Below are 21,605 nucleotides of genomic sequence, written 5' to 3' on the forward strand. Positions count from 1 at the left end.
ATTAAGTTGTTTCAAAAAAAAAGGAGAATTTGGACTCACCAGTGCGTGTTGTCATCATAATGCTCCAACACGGAGTATCCAAAAAAACTAGAATTAGGTCCACGGAACACCAAAGGATGATCCAGGTCGATATTATAAGAGAAAACCACAGAAAAACAAAAACACGCGTGAAAAAATGGTATTCCCGTTTTTTGCTTTCGCCGAGGAGCCATTCCCTTTTAAGTCTCGTGCGTAATTACGCAGGGGGGGAAAACGGGTCTTAATAGGGAAAACAAGGAAAAAGTTTCCAAACTAAAGCGAGTTTTTTCTCTTTTATCGTAGTAGACAAGTTGAAAACATGGCAAAAGGAGGGTAAAGTTTCCAAAATAGGGTTTAAGAGTCCACAGAAAAACGGTGCGTCAGCTTCTCTCCATTCTCGCCATCTGATAAAAGTTCTGGCAACTGAGAGGTAAGCGCCGTTATCCCCAAGTCAAACTCACGTGAAATATCAGAGGCGGGACAGGAAGTGGTGAATGGCTTGACAAAATAAAAGACTCAATTCCCGGTGAAACTGGCAGTTTTACGTCGCGAATAGTTTTGTTTTGTAAGATAACCGAGAAGAATATGTAGCGTTACATTTTCTTCAACTTTAATCTTTTTCTTGGGCGGGGAGTTGAGGGCGCAGTGCTGCCCTCTAGCGGTTACAAAGTGACCTATTTTGAACCTAAAAAGAAATAACTGCAATTTAAGATTAAAATGTTTTATGCAGAATTAATAAGCATTCAATATGACTGAATGGATTCAGTTTTTGGTATTTTTTCTAACACCCTAAAAACGTTTGCTTATTTGTATTAAGGAAATAAAATACAATTGCACAATATTTACCAGCTCGGTGACGTTGTGGTAGAATGGGGTCCTTAAAGTGGTGCCCGCGGGCACCAGGTATCCCACAGAAACACCTAAGTGGTCCACAGACGGATTCTGAAAAGTGATGTGATTGGTATTTGTGATTTTCTAGGAAATTTTATGACCAACTTTCAGTGGTCAATTGAGCCCATTTTAAACCTAGTTCAAGTCAAAACAACTGGTACTCTTGAAGTTATAACATAGTAACAAACTAAATTGTTAGTTTAGAAATGAATCTCAAACTAGTAGCCCTTCACACTAATCAGTGACAAAAAAGATAACTTTCAGCTTCAAAAAGGTTGCTTATCTCTGTGATAGGGTAGTATCTGTCCTGAGATTAGGAGGTAGATAGTTCAATCCCAGCCCAAGGATTTAAAATCTGTTTTAAAAGTCTGTAGTATGTATCAGTTTAACGCTTGACAGCCCAGCCAAAGGTCACCATTAAACATGTCTGTTCTTTCTCTAAAATGATTTAAAAATGATGCAAACACTGTAATATTTATTAATAAATATACGTTTACCTCTGTGCATTGCCTTGCTACCTGAGTGAGTTAGGAGTTGAAAATACACAGGAATGGCTTGTCTTTTGAAAATTCATACGGAAAAGCAAGAATACACATTCACACGTATACAAGAATGCAAAAACATAAAATGCGCAATGATCCCATGATGGTCTCAGATCAGGGAAACTAGGCTTAGGAAAAAAAACACACATGTAAAGGAAAAAGGACATTTACCTTTGGTGTGACGTGACATGAGCTGGTCGTGTAGTGTAGCGGGTGGATGCAAAGGGGGAGGAGACAGTGGATTCAAATAGCAACCGATTTTTAAAAAGTTTACTGCAAAGATTTTTATTTCCTTAGAAGATTTCCATGGCAGTCATCCTGATTGTTGATTGGTGACAGCCATATTCCTTGTACGGGCCTTCTTTGTATTTCTTGATCATTGCAACTTTTTTTCCCATGGTTATGTTTCTGTTTCTCTTTTTAGCATCACTCGGTGTTTGGGGTCCGTAATAAATAAAACACAGAATGTAAAATACAGCATTGTATTGCCAATATGCAAAACCTATGAGATTCTGGCGTAAAGAGAGGCATTGTGGGAGGTTGTTCAGCCAATAACACATTGACATTTTCATTATGCCTTTACATACAGATTGCAGACAGCGATCTATATGTTGTTGATTAATAGAAGAGAGGCATCTTAAAGACGTAACAACAAAAAAACAATGATTTGTTTAAAACACAACCACACATTCTGAATACTGGACTAAAATACATGATTTTATGTACAGTGACCCCTCGCCAAAATGTAGTTCACTTTTCAGTGGTGCAACATGCTTTGTGGTCTGCATTCTGATGGTCTCAACACTCAGTTCATATTCATGATAAAAATGTTTATGACAGTATAGTAATATTTTGTAAAATAAATAAAAATAAACTAATACAGTACTTTTATTTGTTGAACAAAAGTTTGAGCAATTATAGGGTTTCTTCTTTGGCTTCAATGTATAATGGGGTATTTTATTGTATATGAATAATAAAAAATAAAGGGTTCCATTTCACAGTTTTCGCCTATAACAGGTTCTTTTTGGAAGATAATCCCAGCGATAAACCAGGTTTCACTGCCTTATGAAAAAAACAATGAGAAACATGCATTCCTGTCTCACTAAAAGGAAATTAGCCCTGAATAATATCCAAGTGTTGGGCTCTCATTCTTTTCAGTGAATGCTTGCAGTAAAACTTTTACGGGTTTATTTATATCCTGCTGTAAATTTGCTCCCTGCTGTGAGTGCCTACAATGAAGGCAGCTGAGAAAGAGGCTCGGAAATTTCTTTCTGGGGTCCTTCAAGTCGGAAAAAAAAAGTTTGTTATGGATTTTCTCCAGAAGAGACGAGCGAGGCAAAGAAAGTTTTCAGTAAATAAGATTTAATTTGTTATACAGAAAACAAATAGCAAGTTATATTGAACTCTATGGTACAGTCAAATGACAAATGGGACGCAATAGAAGAAATAAGTAGTCAACTAAAATATGTCGATTACAGTTTCGCGGAGGAAGCCAACCGGACGACAGCACGGCACGAGAAAAACTTATAAAAATCGACCGATATGTGATAACAGTACCGTTTATTGCACACAACCTGTATAAACACAAAGAATAAAAAGCTTACCTCGAGTTCTTCTCAAATAAAACGCTGATTTATGGAAGATTTGAATTCCCTTGTAATTGTAGTGTTACTCACACATTCCCGACCATTCACATCACACTAAAATCTCAGTGTGCTGCATTCACACGCAAGCCCAAATACATTAAGTAGAAAGAAGGAAGCAAATCCGTGGCAGTAGTTCTCTTCAGAAGCAGCAGCAGTAGTAGGATTTTCATCTCAAAGCATTATACACTCAACCAATGCTGCAAGGAAACAAATATATATGTATTAGGTATGCATGGAATTTTCAGCACACAAAATAATTGAAAGTGCATTTTTGGTTTGAGTGGATTTGCCTTTATCGCCATTTATATCAACTTTGTGAACTATTGTATGCGACAAGATTAGACATAGCACTTCATGGTGAATATCTAATGAAGACTTAAATGTTTGAGCCAAAAGGAAAAAAATGGAACAAGAACAAAAAACATTTCAGAAAGAACAATGTGATTACGTGAATTCAAAAGTGAAGCGAGACGTTCGAAGCTGGCTTTCATTGAGGGCAGAGTTAGTGCACAACACTGCAGCTTATTTTTCAGTTTTCACATTAGAAGGGGGAAAATGGAGGTCAAAACAGGGGCTACAACAAGACATTTTGTCCTAAGTTTGTGTGTCCCTTTGCTTCGATATTTTTGTTAGCTGCTAGCTCGACTTTGGCTAATGTTTACATGCTAACACTACAGATTTAATTAGCTTCAGTTTAATAAGGGGAGTTCTGGCAAGCTTTTACCAAATAGACCTTACCTTGAGTTTGTGCAGCCCTTTGCTTTCAAGTTTTTGTTGGCCGTGTTTTGGCTAATGTTTACATGCTAACACACTAGAGCCAACTTTTTCCAGGTGATTTGTTTATTTTGTGATTTTATGTCTGTTGTAATATGCTTGAAAAGAAAAAAAAAAGAAAAATATACAAAAATACAATACTTTCTACAGTTTTAAACGGAAACTCCGCCAAGTTTTTACCAACAAGACATTTTCTCAATTCACGTATCCTTCTGCTTCCATATTTTTGTTAGCTGCTAGCTGATCTCCAGCTAATGTTTACTACTACTACTACTACAGATCAAATTAGAGTTCATAACGGGAACTCTGCCAAGTTTTATCACGAAGACATCTTCTCGCTCTCCTATTCTCTTGTCACTATTTACTGCCCTGTCCATTAAAAGCTAAAATAGCCCCAAAACCTCTCAGTGCAGCAGCTACAAGCTTCTTCTGTTCAATCATAACCAGCCAAAGTACTAAAGAAGAATACACTTGTATGATTTGCATTTGAGGTTTTTTAACAATTTTACTTAATCTGCTGCACACTTGTCAAAAAGGAACTTCTTAAGCCCTTAAATGCCTCTTTTGCTTCATGAAGTTTTAAAAAAAGAATTAAAACAAAAGAGCTAGTAATATGCTAGTCAAATACCTAGAATTTTAGATGTGTTTTAAGCAAGTCAAAGCAATACAAACCCACATTATTTTGTCATTTATTTTGGTGTTGTTTAGGTTTTTCGGCCTGGGAAAACACATCAGCTTTCGGTTTCCTCCCCAAATTTTCACTTGGATGCATCCCTAATATGTATTGCATTCTTTAACAAAGTTTAGATGTGTATCTGGCTTTTGTCATTCACATTAGATATCAGAGATGGAAACATTTAGACAGTGGGACAATTGAATGATCATCAATAGTGAAATGCAGGGAAAATGAAAAAATATATAAACTCTCTCCAGTCTATTTTTCTAACTAAGCTCATGTTCTGCTGACACTGTTTTCTTAACTCTCAACCGCCAAAAACAAAACAAGATAAAAAATTTAAAAAAGAGCCCTACCATTGTTTTGGACTCCTCATTGTCCAAAACCTTTTGCGCTTGGTCTGGAGGAAACTTCAGCAAGGATGTTATCACTTTGGCCATCGTCTGTGAGTGACATAAAAAAATTGTTTATATTTGAGCACAGATTTTATCTTTCAACCCTATTTTTTTTATCATGCATAGAAACACATTCAGACAATTTAAAAAGGGAAAAAGAGTGTCATTCTAGAGATGATAAACGAGAGAACAGAAATTCCTCAAGTGCCTAATCAACAGCAGCTCTATCTAGCAGGGTGCATGCATACATGCCGTAAACAGGCGTATAATCAGGAACAGGGCCGCTGTGCGGAGGAACCCCGACTGTTTTGCTAACAATAAACAAGGCCAGCATTTCTTGAAATGTGTGCGTCATGCAACACGTATGTGCTTGCGTTTGGCATGTGTGCAGGACGTCCTGCACATGACCAAAGTGGCCTAGCTTCTATTAAAGTGGACTCTGGTCGCTGCAGAAAAACCCTGCTAAGTCTGAGGACCATGTTAACAGTACAATTCAATTGGGAACATCAATTTGATCATCAAAACGATCACAGATCAAAAAACGTTCAGCTGGTTAATTAATAATAATAGCATAATGTTCTGTACAACCGCCACTGTAAATATCCACATTATCTTCCTTAATATAAATGTTTCTTATGCCCTGCGACCGTCTGGCAACCAGTTGAGGCTGTCCCCTGCCCACTGCCGAAAATAGCTGCAATCGGCTCCATTACCCCCGCGACCCTACTGGGGATAAGCGGTGCAGAAAATGAATGGCTATTGTTTAATGCTTTCATACTCTTGCATGTTTACATTTTTGGATTTGTTTTAATCGCACAGAAAGAAGCTCTCCAAAATGTATATACTTGTATAATGACAATAAACACCATTGATATATTAATATATATATAAGTGTGTATATATAAGAATACAATAAAATAAAATGTAAAAATTAAAAATAAAATTAAATATAAATATATATATATATATATATATATATATATATTTAATTTCATCGATATATCTTAGTATTTTTTTGAGGGATAAATAATTATCAATGACCACAGATAACACTGAGATCTCCAGAGAAAATAAATGAAAACACACAGATAAAAATAAAACTATATTAAAAAGGGACATACATTTAAATGATCACAGATCAGGGAGACTTAGTTTAAGTAAAGTAACATAAAAAGTAATAATTGAAAAAAAAACTATAAATATAAAATATCCCCCCAGGAAAACAACATCAATATAAACAATCAGAGATCGGGGACACTGAGAAGCTTAAATCAAATCTAATAAAAAAAAATATGCAAACAAAACACACAAAAAAGGGAAATAAAAAAAGATATATATTTAGGAAACAAAAAATAGTAACGATCACAGATATGGAACACTGAGCTCCGAAAAGAATATTAAATACAAAAAAAATAAAAAATAAAATTAAGATGGATACATAAACAAAATCTAAATTTTATATATATATATATATATATATATATATACACATACACACACACACATATACATGCAAAAAAATAATCACTGATCAGAAACACTGGGCTACTTTAAAGTAAAAGAAAATAGTATACAAAGAAAATATATATATTTTAGATTTTTTTAAAAGGTATACATTTGAACAATCTAATTGGCAACACTGAGCACCTTGAATTAAATAAATAAAAAATATTTAATATATGAATAACAGCAATTAAAAACGAGACATCAATTTAAATGATCATATATATCAGAAACACATTAAAACAATAAAACATTTTTTTAAGGGACCTCATGTAATTAGAGTTTTGCACATATTTTGCAGCCCACAATCTTCCCTCTCTAAAAGAATGTGATTCTTTGGGGTTGGCAAATTGAAATTGAAAAGTCTTTGAATGCTTCCCTCGGCTATAAAGTGTGGTTAATTTAAAGTATTTTGAAAACGTGAATAAAATATTCCCAACCACACCCTAGCAAGGGAAAATAAAGAAATGATTCAAGTTTTTGTATTAAAAAAAAAAAAACTCATTCGCAGTGTTTATGCATAGCAAAAAAAAAAAAAAACAATCATACTTTAGTTTCTCGTCCCATCATGTACTCAAAGAGCGCCTTCTTCAAGTATTCCATCTCGGTGGCTTCCGAGGGCGGTTCGGGTTTTTCTGTCGAGAAATAGTGAATACAGTATGTGAGTGAGACTAATGAGTTAATGACAAGCCCCAAGCTGGTGCAAATTTGGCCCATCAGAAACACTCCCCCTCCAACTTCCTCTTGGAGCGACCTAACTAATGGGGCCACTTTGCACAGTGGCGCTGTTGCAAATTAAACACAAAATAAAAAAGCAGGCTTAGCGAATCCAAGCGCAGCATGAACACTGCATTTTCTTTTTAGCCTTCAGGTAAATACATTAAACCTTAAAATCAATGAGGGAGCATTGTTAGGGAGGGCTGGGCAAAGATTTAACACTGGCAATAGGATGACTTTGTTTACCCAAGAGCACAGTTTATTCGCCAATGGTTTGTCCTGTGCCTGTCTAGAAGAGACTGCAAAGATAAAGCCCCAGGGTGTATCATATAGTGATCTGTATTGGTGTAAAAATACCTTGAATCAATTGTGTTTAAACGAACAATCAAAAAGTAAAACACGTGTACTGTAGTATCTGTACGGAAGGTGCACAGAAGGAGGCTTCAGAGGACAGTGGAAGCAGCACAGTGCATCATTGCCATCCCTCTTCCCTCCCTGATGTCCATCTCTTAGCAGAGCCCAAAACATCAAATGTTTTTTTGTTTTTTTATCGTTTTACACATTTTTACCTTTTTGTTTTGCTTGCACTGAAAACAGAAGCCCTCGGATTTTGTTACACACTTGTATAAAGACAATAAAAGCCATTCATTCATGTCTCATAAACATGACGCTTTTTTATTCTCTAGCTACTCATGTCACCCACTTGGCTGCAGGCTATGGCTCGCTACTTGTTAGCCGCTCCATGTAAATAAAGCTTGCTTTGTCCTTATGTGGCACTCTTTCAACATCTGATCATGCAAGCAACTGTCGCAAAGTCTTATTTCCTGTTTCCTTCTCCAGCCACTCATGTTACCTACAGGCTATGGCGAGCCACTGTATGTGTAAACTAAGCTGGCTTTGTCCTTCCACAGTTGGCCAGTGAAATTTGTTTAGTTCAGTGATTCTGGTTTCAGGTGCCTGAGAATTTCTAGAATAGTTGCTAAGGTTAGCTGCTTCCACCAGATCTGACCAAATAGAGCAATTCACTCTTTTCAGCTGCTTCGGGTGTATCCGGCTCGCTTAGTATATTTTTTGTCACTAGCAGGGATTAACAGCAGCTTTCCTGTCGTGTTGGTGGCTGAAAATAGTCCTTGCTTGCGCAAGAAAATACGGAAAATCTGAATTTCCATAGTCTGTTGACTACAAATGCACAAGCTTCAGTTCCATTCTAAGCTACAATGACTTATAGAGGTGAATAATTACACTGAGTTACTTCAAAAAAGAAAGCTTGAAAGACATGTCTACAGATAGACACACGGATTTCTAGCGGTGAAGTATTACACACCGTCTCTTTATAGTTTAAAAAGTGGTTAGATTTATTCAGTATTGTGCACAGTGGCTATCAGGCAACCACAAAATGTGACTGCACCAAGTAAAGAAAAGATGAAAAGCTGCATATGCAGACTCAGCAAAATGACCTTAATAACTTGAAAGACTCACTAGCGCAAGATAATTTATGAAGACTGTGAAGAAATAGAAACCGGTGCCAGTGGACGGGCCAAAATCACCGGGATGTGCCTAAGGGACTTTGTAATTTTACCCTTTTGGATTTTAAAACCACGTGATGTCATACGATGCTTGTTTACGCTCCTAAATAATCAAAAGATTAACAGCCAAAAATGACGACTGGTAAATTATGAGTCAGGGAAAGAGCAGTTATGCAGTCCTTTGACATCCCAGCCTGCAAAAGTCATTATTCCCAAAAGTCTTTTTGCATCTTCACCTTTCACCTTCTGACAGCAGCAGAGAGTAAATAACTTCATCCTATGGTTTATAACGCTGCATAAGCCCAGACAAGGCTTGTGATTTACAATCCCGGGGGTTTAAGCCACACATCTTGAATGTGGAACGATAATGTTTAGTGCTAGCCTTCACCAAAAGCCAAGCTCAACCCGAAGCGCTCATCTAAGGCCTCAATCATGCTTGACCACAGTGTGTTCTCTTTAGTATGGCTAAACCAGAACACGCGGCCACATGCCACTTCACTCCCACATAATACTGCTGCACATCCTGTTACCATAACCCCCCGCCCCACTCTGATTTGTGAGGCAAGAAGGTCTGTAGCAGATAAGAATTACGCTCCAGACGGGCTAGGTCAGGGTGGGCAAACGAGGGTTCATGGGCCACATACAGTGGTCTTTTTATCAAGACACATTTTATGTAAGTAGTACAAATAAAAATGTGCTGTTGTTTTGGAGCCACTCTAGTCCCCAGTGTCACTTTGTGGGCCCCTCTCCATTAAAATACACATTTAGGACGTTGTGTACATTAAAATAATGTAAATGTCATTTTTAATATAATTTTTCACTGTGCATTTTTCTGCATTTTCTTTCTTCGTGTACTTATTATATTGAGCAAGATGTTTATCAAATTTCATGCAATATAAAAACGATTCTTGCCCTATTGCATTTTCAATGCATAATATCCCTTTAGTAACGTGTTTTCCGGACCATTAGGCCCACCTGAATACAAGGTGCACCCTCAAAAAAAAATTCTATCCAGGCCATTTTTTTCTTCATCTATAACGCGTACTGGACCATAAGGGGTATGACACCAAAACTATAGTAATGGCAAGGGTTGTCTAACGAAAAAAAAAATATATATATGAGGGAACATATATACTATGATACCATGTTTCAGAACTAAATTACCATGATTTATTCATAAAAGGTTACCATATAAAAAGCATTTCATTGTTAATTATGCATTTCCAATTGTATTGACCGTATTTCTGGTCTATAAAGGCGCACTTTAAATATCTGGCAAATGTTTGTTTTTTTAGGAGTGCCTTATAGTCCGGAAAATATGGTACTTAAGTTGATGTACTACTTTGCTTTAATTATGAGTGTTTCAAAAGCAATTTGAATAAACGGTATTTTTAAAAGACAAAACCAGAAAATGAAGATGCACATGCATTCTCTGCATGTTTATTAATTCACAAAAGCATGTCGTCACTGCTAGTCCCAGTATACCTCTCAATTTCTGTCATTTATTTATTGCAGAAATGGACTGTTTACAGAGAAAAAAGCAAGAATTCAAAAAAGCCCAAAATAGAGATCTCCTTTTTTGAATAGTAGCAATGTATAAAAATGGATAGGACCTACATTAATACTCTTTTTCTCTCGTGTATTGCAGAGGTATCATATTCAAGACTATGTATTTACATATACTAACAAACAGATCAATCATTTTTTGATTTCTCCTGGCTCCTCTGCAAAATGTTTTTAAAGAACAAGCCTGCAACACAAACATTTTGCCCAACCCTCGTATTGAAAAGCTCTAAGATACTGTGCTGTATAAACAAATACAAAATATAGGAGTCACACTCCAGAACTAAGTGATTAAGAGGGTTACCTTTATATGTGCTCCCCAGATGAGTTACAACGGCGTTTCGGTGGAAACATTTCACCTTGTCCTCAAGCGAATGAATCTAAAAACAAGCATCAGAACGATCATTAAAGAAACCATTTGACCCAAACAATTTAATTATCTCCATTATCCTAATTGATACATGGGGCAAGCGCCTTCCTGGGGATGTTTTCTGAGAAATATGATGTATTGGGGAGAAACTGCAGGTGGCGTCATTCTGATTGTTTATAAGACTGATGAAGAATGTAAACAGATGTGCGGTAATTAAAATGATGGAGCAGTAGCGCTGTTTGGAGGCAGTTAAAACATGGAAACACCAGATATGTTGCACTTTGCATTCTTAGAGCGAACATTTACCCTCTCAACGAAGCCCTGCTCTTTCAGTCGAGCTTCGCTCAGCAAAGTGGTCTTCTCTGCAAGCTGCGCCTGCAGAGAGGAGGGCGGAATGATGGAATGAGGGAGGAATCCCGAAGGTTAGAACAGGAAGCAAGGACGTGTGTTTTTGTACAATCTTTATAATTCATTACATGAAAAAAAAAACACTGCAGGGATAAAATGACTTGGACTTGCAAGAACACTTTTATCCCGAATCGGGAGAAAGACACAGGGACAGAGATAAGGAAGATACTGTATATATAAAGAGAGACAGACAGAGTGAAAGAGGGAGAGAGAGTGAAAGAAAGAGATACAGAAAGAGAAAGAGCAAGAGAAAAAGCCAGAGAGTGAAAGTTTGGAAAAAGTGAAAGAGAGACTGAAAGAGAAATAGAGACAGGGATGTAGAGAGGGAGAAAAACGGAAATATATTGAGAGTCAGGGAAGGAAAGAGAAAGGGGAAAATGAGAGACAGATGGGGATAGAGACAAGGGGGAGAGAAAGAGAGGACGGGGAGGGAGAGAAAGACACAGTAGGAGAGAGAGAAGACGGCAAGAAATACAAGGAGGGAGACAGAAAGAAGAAGAGATGGGAGATAGAAAGCGTGAGCATGAAAGAGAATGACTTAAAGAGAAAGAGGGAACGGGACAGGAGGTAAGAGATAGAGGAAGACAAGGAGAGAGCTAGAAAGACAGAGAGACAAAACAAGAGTGAAGACACAAAGAGAGACAGAAATACAGAACAAGAGTGAAGACACAGAGCTAGAAAGACAGAAAAAGAGAGAAGACACAGAGATAGAAAGACAGACAGATAGACAAAGAGGGAGACATAGAGACAGGAAGAAAGAACAACAGATAAATAAAGGATTAATAAAGAAAAATACTTTGAAAAATAAAGGAAGATAAAGTAACAATTATTACGGGAAGAATAAAGCAAAAAATAAATAAATAAATAAAAAGACTGTTTAGTACCTAAACTATACAATATTTTGAGGATCATCAAAACAACAAATTGTGTATTGAAACGAGTCAAAAAGCTTTTGGAAATTTGTTGAATGAAACAAGCCAAAAATTTGGCAAAAATAAAATGAACACAGTGAAACACATACCTGTAAGTCCTCAGCACTCATCTGTGAGAAAATAAAAAACAATAGGTGAGAGCAGACCTAAATATGAACATGTATATAAAAAGAATCCCTTAATTTATTGAAATATATTTTTAATATCACAATCAGTTTAGTTTAGCTCGGATTGATCAGTGAATGGTTTCCCCAAGTTGCATCGCGCAAAACAATGGAAATAATAATAATTTTGACGTATATCGCAGTCAATGGCAGTGAAAGGCCATCTGAATTATAGTTTCCCTTTTTTCAAAATTCTGATTTTATGTTTTTTTTTCTGTTAAGGCAAAACCAAATATGCATAGCAATAACAGTCTAAACCCACAATAAAACAAACAAAAAACAACAACATTTTAAGCAATAAAATAATGATATTAATGATAATAATAGTTGGGCTGAGTTAAATATTTAAAAATACACCTCATACTTTTTCAAGCCAGCCGCCATTCATTATAACAGTTATATATATTATATAATAATCTAAGCAGTACTTTCCGCTCCCTCTTAAAGAGTTGTGACACTTTAATTTCCATGCCAGTTTTTCCATCCTGTGCACTCAACTTCAACTCTTGCAGATGAAACACAAAATCATTCCCCACTGGGCCACTTTGCAGCTGTAAAACCTCAATTGAGTGCCACAATTGCAGAGAGTCCCCACATAACAAAAAAAATCCCGCATTAGAATATTTGCAGATTTTATAAAGGACTCATCTGTTTTTATTTGAACAAGCATGGAGTTGTGATCTAATTCTATAACGCTCATCCTCATGGAAATCTGCGGTTTAGTCAAGTAGCTATTTCCTTTTTCCTACTGAAATCTCTTGTCAGATTATGCAGTTTAATCTATATCATTATTTGTTTTCAGGAAAAAATAAATAAATCACAGTCATCAATTATATCGAATCGCAATTCTTATAAAATTGCAATTTTCGAGAATTGTGGTATAAATCAAATAGGCACCTTAGGATAGTGATACAATTGAATCGTGACCAAAGCATATCGTCCCTCCCCTACATGTTACCCACTTGGCTTCAGGCTGAGGCTTGCCACTACCCACTATTGTTATTGTTAGCGTCTCCCTCTGCATCCTTAAATGTCACTCGTTTTTCCATGGCTGGTCATGAAAGCAAACATCAGAGTCCAATGTTTCAGGATTTTCTTTTTTCTTTTTTAACTTTCCTCTGTTCCTTTCTCTCGCCACTCATGTGAGCCATTTGGCTGTAGGTTATTGCACACAGAAAGCTGCTATAGTTAGCTGCTTGTTAACTGCTATTGTTCCAGCTCGTTTCCCAGAGCTGTCAAGTCCATTAGCCCCTCTCCCTTTACAGCAGGACACTACCTTATAGGCTGTAAGCCATAGTACAATGCACTTTTTGTACTCAACGGCGCTTTGATGTACATATACAAAGCAGAATATGTAAATAGTCTTTTCCTTTTTGAATATATATACATATATTTGATTTCGGGCGCCACAGTGGATGAGTGGTTAGTCTTGGGTCAAATCCAGCTACCAGCCTTCCTCAACAGAGTTTGCATGTTCTTCCCGTGTATGTGTGGGTTTCCTCTGGGCACTCTGGTTTCCTCCCACATTCCAAAAACCTGCATGTCAGGGTAAGTGGCCGGTCCAAATTGTCCCTAGGTGTGAATGAGCGAGTGAGTGGTCTGTCTCTGTGTACCCTGCCCACTGGCCAAAGATGGCTAGGATGGGCTCCAGCACCCACGCGACCCTCCTAAGGATAAGCTGTGCAGATAATGGATGAATTTGTATCCTTGCTTTTAAGTTATTTTATCAACATTGAACACCAAGGTTGCAAAGATGAATTTATTGGCATTTTTTGTTAATGACAATAAATGCAATCTTTAATGTTTTGCATAACCCTTTAGTATCAAAGCAAATGTCGCAGAGTCCCGTGTTTCAGACCTATTTCACTTTTTTCCCAGTTTCCTTGTCCAGACACTCACTTAAGCCATTTGGCTGGAGGCTATGACTATCGTTATAGTTAGTTGTTCCGTTTGATCAAGTTTTTTATCCTTAATTTTTAGACCTTCCAATGCTGCTTTGCAAGTGGATATCGCAGAGTTCTGCGATTCAGGCAACTATTGCTTGTCATCTTTCACATTTTTCCCAATGGTTCCTTTTCTAGCCACTCATGACAATGTGTTCCCTGATCCAGGGTCCAACACTTGACTTGTGATATCTTACTGACCTTTCCAGTAGCTACAAAAGTTAGCAACTTGCATCAGCTCTGACCAACACCAGCTATTTGCCCATGTAAGCTGCTCTGGATGTAGACAGCTCGCTTATTTTTTGTTCTTGCTCATGATGATTAACACCAGCTGCCATATCCTGTTGCTGTCTGTAAATCATCCTTACTAATACAAGAAAATATGGAAAAAGCATTCCCAATTTTTCCAAGTAGTATTTACGGATCTTCGATGGTGTGTCTTTTTTGGATGCTCCATTCTTATCTACAACGACCTCTAGTGGTGAAATCCTACACACTGCCACTTTAAAAAAAAGAACACCCTAAACTCATGTTTTAGGACTAATATTTGAGTGCTTGTGAAATGTTTCTCCGGAAGGCACACTAACCCACTCCACTCCTCCTCCGATGACAAATGGTTTTTGAGGCCCTTTACAGGGGGAAGGCCTCCCTAAGGATTAAGCCATACAATCCATCCATAAAGCTATTACCTCACTGGGGAAATATGTCAGAGAAAATCATTTTTATGTGTCTATGTGGTAAAGATGGATGATTCAGCATTTAGCTCTCCCTATGAACATCGCCAGGGTTAACCATTTCCCTGTAGTGCTTTTGTCTTACCTGGCTGCAGTCCAGTGTGCAATTTTTTTGCATGATAGTGTTTCGGAATAATGACCGGGCCTTGAGTCACCTCGCTTAATAATAATTAGAAGCAGGGACTGACTCTGGCCTTAGCATTGGAATCTCTTGTTTTTCCCAAAAGAACATTCCTTAGCATTTCAAATGAACCCTGCGCTTCCGGTAAGGCGAGACAGATTGGACTCAGGTATGAGATCAAGGTCACATACAGTCAATGTGATGGCTTTTTAGGATACAACGTGGAAATACCTCAGATGTGCCGTGGCTCCGAGCTTGTAACTCCTCCAGTTCCTTCTGGAGCTGCCAAACTCGATTCCCCATCTCCTCCTCGCGACTCTGAAGAAAACAGAGGCTGAGTCATTTCCGATGCATCAATAAAGGCATCATAACTCAAGTATGCTGGTCTCAGGACGGACTTATTTCGCAATACTTGCCCTTCAAAACAGTGTTTCTCAACCTTTTTTGAGCCAAAGCACCTATTTTCAGTAATAAATCTCAAGGCACATTGTCCATTGAAGATTATTTTAAATATTTCTTGCACCAGTTTCATATTTTGTTTAAAAACCTTAATCATAATTATCATTAGTGGCTCCTGAACTATTACAAATTATTAACTTTGAATAATTTTACTCTATCTTTAACCAGTTTTTCACGTTCTACTACATTGTAATCTTTTTTTTTCAACAACAAATATCTAAAATATATAAAAAATTATATGGCTGTGTAACATTTTTTCACTAAGATCTGACTTTTACAAATATTTTTTAAGAAACATAATTCAAAGGAGCAAACTTTATTTGGTTAATTTATTATTTTTCTAATCCTGTTTTTCAAGTTTCACGCTTTCCTCGTTTTTCTAGGAAAATAACAAAAATGATACTTTTATAGAGCGAATATAGTCTGCCAGTGGAACAAAAACGTTTTACTATGTTATAACTTATCTTTTTTAAAGTAAAACAAGAAAAGAATAATTACAATGACAAAACTCCATTTGATTAACTTTATAATTGTTAACCTATTTTTGGAACGTTTCTATAGTTTCATCTTGTTATTGTAGAAAAATAAAAAAAATATATTTTAAAAAAAGTTACTCTGTCAGGAAGGAAAAACCATTTTTACTTTATCAGATTTATATTTTGCAGTGTCATCCTTAACAGCTTCATCAAACAAAATAAGTTATAAAATATACACAGTATATAAAAAGCCAAATATTGTAACCATCTGCCACTTAGTGATATGGGTAAATATAACAATCGGCTGATCACTGGAAGAAAGCAAAGATCCTGAACGATGGAAAGTCTTTTTGCAAAGAGAAAATAGGGCAACTTCCTGCAGAACATTATACAAGGTCTCATGGCACACTGGTTGAATAAAACTGCTCTAAAACATCCCGATCATATATATTTGCTTATATATCAGTTCAAACAAAAATAAAAAGCTAGATAGAATTCCTGTGGGTAACAAATTGGTCATTACATACCTGTATGACCTGCTCATATTTCTGCACCGTTTTGCTCAATTCATCCTCCTTCTGGGCAATCGCCTTCTTCAGCTCGACAGTTTCCTCTCGATGGCTACTGAGGAGTTCAGCCTCCACAACTTGCGCGTTACCTGAATCGAGGAAAAAAACAGATGGATACTAAATAATGCCTCTGTGAGACTATTTAATGGAAGTAACATGTAGACATGAGCTGCTGAATTCAATTAAAAAGAAGGGAGGGATAGGAAATGCTTCCATTGGTGTGCTACCATTGTGTTCTGAGGAAGACCTTAAATCAATCCTACCGATTGTTTCTTTGACTGCTGTTTCGATTTCCTTCTCCTTCTCTCCAATTTGTGTGTTGAACTCCATCATTAACTGCTTGATAGCAGAGTTGTGCTTCATTTGGGAGTCTTCTAATTCTAATCTTTTAGATAAAAAAAAAAAAAAAAAAAGAGCATGATGATGTTTAGGCGTGACGTGCCTAACAATAACGTGAAATGGAATACAGTAGACCCCAAGGATACAACATTAATCGGTTATGAGGTGGAGATTGCGAGGGGAAATTGTTGTATGGAAGGGGATTGAAATCTATTGTACTTAGCGAATGCATTCCAAACCCTGGGTACAACAAAAAACATTAAAATCATATTTACATATTTAACATTAGTAATAAAATAGTACATACCGAGTACTACCTGTATGTACTATAGGTTTGGGTTAAAATTAAAACTGATTCTAAAACTTGCGGATGGAAGAATGGTCATACCCTTAGAAAAATGTAATTTTCTCCTTATTCTTAACAACTGTCTAAATTGTCATTTGGTTACGGCCAACTAGGGGTGAATGTGAATGTGGTTCGTTCGTATTTCTTGATAATTGGGAGCTTTATTTCAATGGTTATCACGTTTTTACCTCCTCATTTAGCATCATTTGGGGATTCATAGCTAAAATAATTCAAGTTTGTTACAGGACATTTTGAACTGGACGAAGTGATATTTTTCAAGGGAATTCAGCCTATAGCATACCGGAGTATTCTTCATGATGCCATGACACAAACAAATAGCAGGCAGGTGTTTTATGCGATGTCGACCAAGAGAGGAAAGAAATCTCAGGAGAAACGCGACTTGCACAGCCATATGGGAGACGACGTTTGAATGTTGTCCGTTTTGGGGCACACAAAAATCATTTGTCATCGTGGAGAGAATATTGTAACGAGGGAGGGGCGAAGAAACATCGTACAATGAAAACATCGAGAAGTATGCACAATAAACCAGGGGTCTACTATCTAAATAGCACAAAAACTTACTTGAACTTCTGTTCACTCTCATCCAGCAACTGCTTTTTCACATATTGAAGTTCCTGATCATGCTCTTTTCTCATTACCCGAATGTCTTTCTGTAACCTGGTAAAATCCTTGTGGATCTTCTCTTTTTCATTCTTCAGGTCATTCAGTTTGCTTCGGAGAGAATCAACTGAATCCTCATCTGGTTTGACTGACTGCTTTTTCAACTCATTTTCCGACCTGCTGTTTGTTTGTTGAAGATTATTTTGCTCGATCTGCTTGACAGATTCTACGGAAGTTCGAGCCAACACAGCTTGATGTTGATCACACTGGACAATTTTGTTTGCAAGTTCTTCTTTCAGAGCAGCAACTTCTTGAAGGAGCTCTTCTTTCTCCTTCACTGCTTCTTTAAGCTTGGATTTAATTTCGAGGGCTTCCGCCTGCTTGAGTTTTGTTTGATGTAATGAAGCTTCCTCAAGTACAGACAGCTTCTCTTCATACGCGCTCCTAAGTTCATCTAAAGACTTCTCCATCGCCAGCCTCTCTTCAGCCCGAGTCTGTTCCAGTTGGCTTGCCTGCTCCTCTTTCATCTTGACAAGATCTTCCTCAAGAGATTTGTGTTTTGCTTCTAAATTGTCAAAAAATTCCTTACCGGAGGTTCCGTTTTTCTTGACCTCTTCCAGGTGAGCCTCAAGATTCTTAATAAGCTCGTCTTTCTCCTCAAGCTGCGATGTAAACTGTTTTTTAATCTGTCCGATTTTTTGTTCCGCTTTCTTCTTCAGCTCTGACACTTTACGATTGCTCTCAGTCATCAACCTCTCCTCAGTTTCCTTAACGCTCTCCTCTTTGTTTTTTGCCATCTCAACTTTCAGCCGTTGAATTTCGTCTTCCTGTGTCTTCAGTTCAGTTTTACACTTCTGGTTGTCCTCCTCAAGACGGTGCAGTTTTTCAGCCGCCTCTTTCTCCAAGTGGCCATTCTGCTGCAGCTTCTCAACCAGTTCCTTCCTCTCTTTCTCCCTGATGCGTTGCTGCTGTTTGAGGTCACCAGCAAGTTGTTCGCAGTCTTTGATCTTTAAGTCCAACTGCTCCTGAAGCTCAGAGAGTCTAATGTTGGAGCGCTCAAGCTCTGCGGTCAACCCGCTCACCCTCTGCTCTTTCTCGCTCAAAATTTGGTCCATCTCAGACTTGCTGATGGACTGATTGTCGAAGCTCACCGTGAGACTTTGCAATGCTTCACTCTTCTCTGAAACAGCGCTTTCTAGCTCTTTCACTCTGCTCTTTAGGGATGCTACATTGTTTTCACTCTCTATCAGACTTGCTTTGAGAGTATCGGCCCGTTCAGAAGTGGATTCCTGCTCCTGATTTAACCTCTGAATGGTTTCTTGCATTTGAGCCAAAGCTTTGTGCCTCTCCTCTTCATGTAGCTGCTTCAGCTCAAGTATGGCTTTTTCCCTAACTTCTAATTGAGTTTTCAAATCACTGATGATGCTCTCCAAGTTACTAACTTGCATCTCTTTTTCTTTTAAACTCAGTGATATGACTCTGTTTGATTCGCTGAGTTCCTCAAGCTTTGGAGAAGTGTTTTTATTCTCATTATTTAAGGCGTTTATTTGGTCCATGAGAACATTTACCTGAGCGGTCACCTGCTCTAATGAAATGCATAGATTGTGGTTCTCCTCATTCTTCTGACGGAGATTTTTCTCTAAAGTGCAAACTCTATCCAATTTGCTAGAAAGAATAGTTTTAAGGTGCGTGACATTCTCTTGGCTATGCTTCAGTCTCTCTTGTAAATCAGAAACTCTAATCTCAACTTTCTGGCAAAGTTCAGAGGTTTCCAGCATTATTTTGCACTGGATGTCCTCACAGTAATGCTGCATTTGGTTGCTAATCAAATCGAACTGCTGTTGGAATTGAGATTCCTGGACCTTTCTCTGTAGAGCATCTTCTTCAGATTTATTCTGCAAGTGTTCACGTTCCTTCCTTCTGGAACAGTTAAGTACTTGAAGCTGCTTCTCCATGTCCACCAAATTGTCTGACAAAGACTTTAATTTACCACGACTTTCTTCCTCCGTTACATTGAGCTTGTCTTGCAGGGTGTCTCGCTCATTTGTAACCTGAGTGAGGTTCCCCTCTACTGACTCCAATTTCTCTCTGAGCAAAGTTTCACTTGAAGACAAACTTTCAAACCTAACTCCTAAATTGTGAAGTTCTTCATTAAGTTTTTGTACAGCCGTTTCTTGGATGGCAAGCTCCTCATTCTGTTTCTTCAATGAAGTAAGTAGTTGGTTGTTCTCTTTTTCGCTTATTTTCAGTTTAAAAAAACATTCTAGCAATTCTTGTAGCATGTGTGAATGTTTTTTCATCAATTCCTCCTCCTGCTGTCCTAATTTTTCCTGCCAATTTCGCTCCAGCTCTGAGATTTCACTTTTATGAATTTCATCTAGTTTCTCCACTTCCCTCAAATGGTTTGCCTGAAGCTCTGACAAGGAATCGCTTATGCCTTGAGAATTGTTTTGGGCCATCTCTAAAATTTGCTGTTGAACTTGCTGCTCTTTTTGTTGAAGCTCTGCATCTTTTTTTGCAAGCGCCGTCTTCAAAGATTCTTCTTTCTGTTGTAACTTTTTTTTGAAGCTATCTTGCATGTCTTTGGCTTTCTGTTTAAACTTTTCCATCTTTGTTTCCTGTGTTTTCAATTTCTCTTGCATGTCCATAATAGTCTCGTTCAGCTTCTTCTCTTGCACAGCTTTTTCATCCTCCAACCGTTTTATAAGGTTAGTTTGTTCATCCATTTTAGTGTTTTTCATCTTCTCCTGCTCTGAGAGTTCAATTTTGCTCTGTTGTAATTGCTGCTCTAATTCCCGAAACAATAACTCTTTTTGTTGACAGTCTTTTTTTGCGACTTCAAGCTGATGTTGCAAATCTGTCAAGGCATCCTTAGCCTGAGCAAGATCAATTGAGAGGTTGTTTGATACTTCTTTAGCTTCTTTCAAGTTTGAATTTTCCAGTTGGAGATTTGATAGGGATTGCTGCAAATCCTCCAGTTGTTTTGCTCTGGCTTCAAGCTCTTCTAGATTGGAATGTGTTTTTTCTTTTAGCACTTTCTCTTTTTTAATAAGCCCTTTCATTTCCTTGTCCTTTTCCCTTAAAGTTATTTTCAACGCATTAAGTTCCTCTTTCAGTCTTTTTTCCATTCCAGCAATTGACTTTTCATGTTCCTGCTTTATAGTTTCCACTTCAGCACTGTGCTTTGACACCTGCTCCTGCAGAGCTAAACAATGTGTATCTTGCACTTCAACTAACTTCATGTCCAAAACTTGTTTACTTTTCAAAAGTTCAGACAGTTCGGTTGAAAGTGCTTCATGCGCAGCAATTTTTTCTTCCAATTTCTTATTCATCTCTTCTGTGTTTACACGAATCTGCAGGTCTTTCTCTTTCAGAAGTGTCTCCAACTCGACCCGCTGTTTTTCCTTGAGTACTTCCAGAGCGGCATCGTGCTGCTGGGTTAAGGCATTTTTGTGCTTTTCCAGCTGGGCCTGGTGCTCTTTCTCTAATGCAGACATTTGCTGTTTGTGGCTCTCCCTTATCTGGTCCAATAGATTGGATTGTTCATGAGAGAGTACTGATCCATCTTGGTTCAGCTTTTCCAGGGTGCTCTCCAATTCCAGGATTCTCTAAAGGCATAGAGGTAAGTCTTTAAATGCAAAACTACCAACGCTGCCAAAAAAATTATCGGCTGCCCTCTACCCAGTCTGACATTGCAGGCTCTAACCCACATTAAGTTTTACGAATATTAAGCTGGGTCAGAAAATAATAATAAATAATAATCGAGATGTCTTGTTAAAAGGAAGATTTTAAAAACTATTATTAATCAAACCTTGATTCTTTCTGCTTTAACATTTGTCCTCCATAAAATACTTATGTTAGCAAAATTTCAA

The 21,605-nt window shown here is 37.5% G+C and overlaps 2 protein-coding genes across 3 annotated transcripts in view; both read right to left on the bottom strand.

The window, feature by feature from the left end:
• The window catches only part of itga9 (integrin, alpha 9), an 87,340-nt gene extending 86,939 nt beyond the window's left edge, over positions 1 to 401 (bottom strand). The window contains exon 1 of the mRNA XM_088351446.1: positions 40 to 401. Within this exon, the coding sequence (XP_088207572.1) occupies positions 40 to 212 (173 nt within the window). The 5' untranslated portion in view covers positions 213 to 401. The remainder of the gene's footprint in view (positions 1 to 39) is intronic.
• Positions 402 to 2,792: 2,391 nt separating this feature from the next.
• The window catches only part of golga4 (golgin A4), a 45,837-nt gene continuing 27,024 nt past the window's right edge, over positions 2,793 to 21,605 (bottom strand). For both annotated transcript variants that reach the window (XM_088351037.1, XM_088351036.1), the window contains exons 16-25: positions 17,695 to 21,341; positions 16,691 to 16,812; positions 16,386 to 16,516; positions 15,155 to 15,241; positions 12,051 to 12,071; positions 10,928 to 10,996; positions 10,556 to 10,631; positions 6,995 to 7,080; positions 4,904 to 4,990; positions 2,793 to 3,294 (exon numbers count right to left, since the gene is read on the bottom strand). In XM_088351037.1, the coding sequence (XP_088207163.1) occupies positions 3,277 to 3,294; positions 4,904 to 4,990; positions 6,995 to 7,080; positions 10,556 to 10,631; positions 10,928 to 10,996; positions 12,051 to 12,071; positions 15,155 to 15,241; positions 16,386 to 16,516; positions 16,691 to 16,812; positions 17,695 to 21,341 (4,344 nt within the window). In that variant the 3' untranslated portion in view covers positions 2,793 to 3,276. The remainder of the gene's footprint in view (positions 3,295 to 4,903; positions 4,991 to 6,994; positions 7,081 to 10,555; positions 10,632 to 10,927; positions 10,997 to 12,050; positions 12,072 to 15,154; positions 15,242 to 16,385; positions 16,517 to 16,690; positions 16,813 to 17,694; positions 21,342 to 21,605) is intronic.

This window comes from Urocampus carinirostris, chromosome 13, assembly GCF_059441175.1.
Source record: "Urocampus carinirostris isolate Australia breed hairy pipefish chromosome 13, RoL_Ucar_1.0, whole genome shotgun sequence".
In the NCBI taxonomy this organism is placed as follows: Eukaryota; Metazoa; Chordata; class Actinopteri; order Syngnathiformes; family Syngnathidae; genus Urocampus; species Urocampus carinirostris.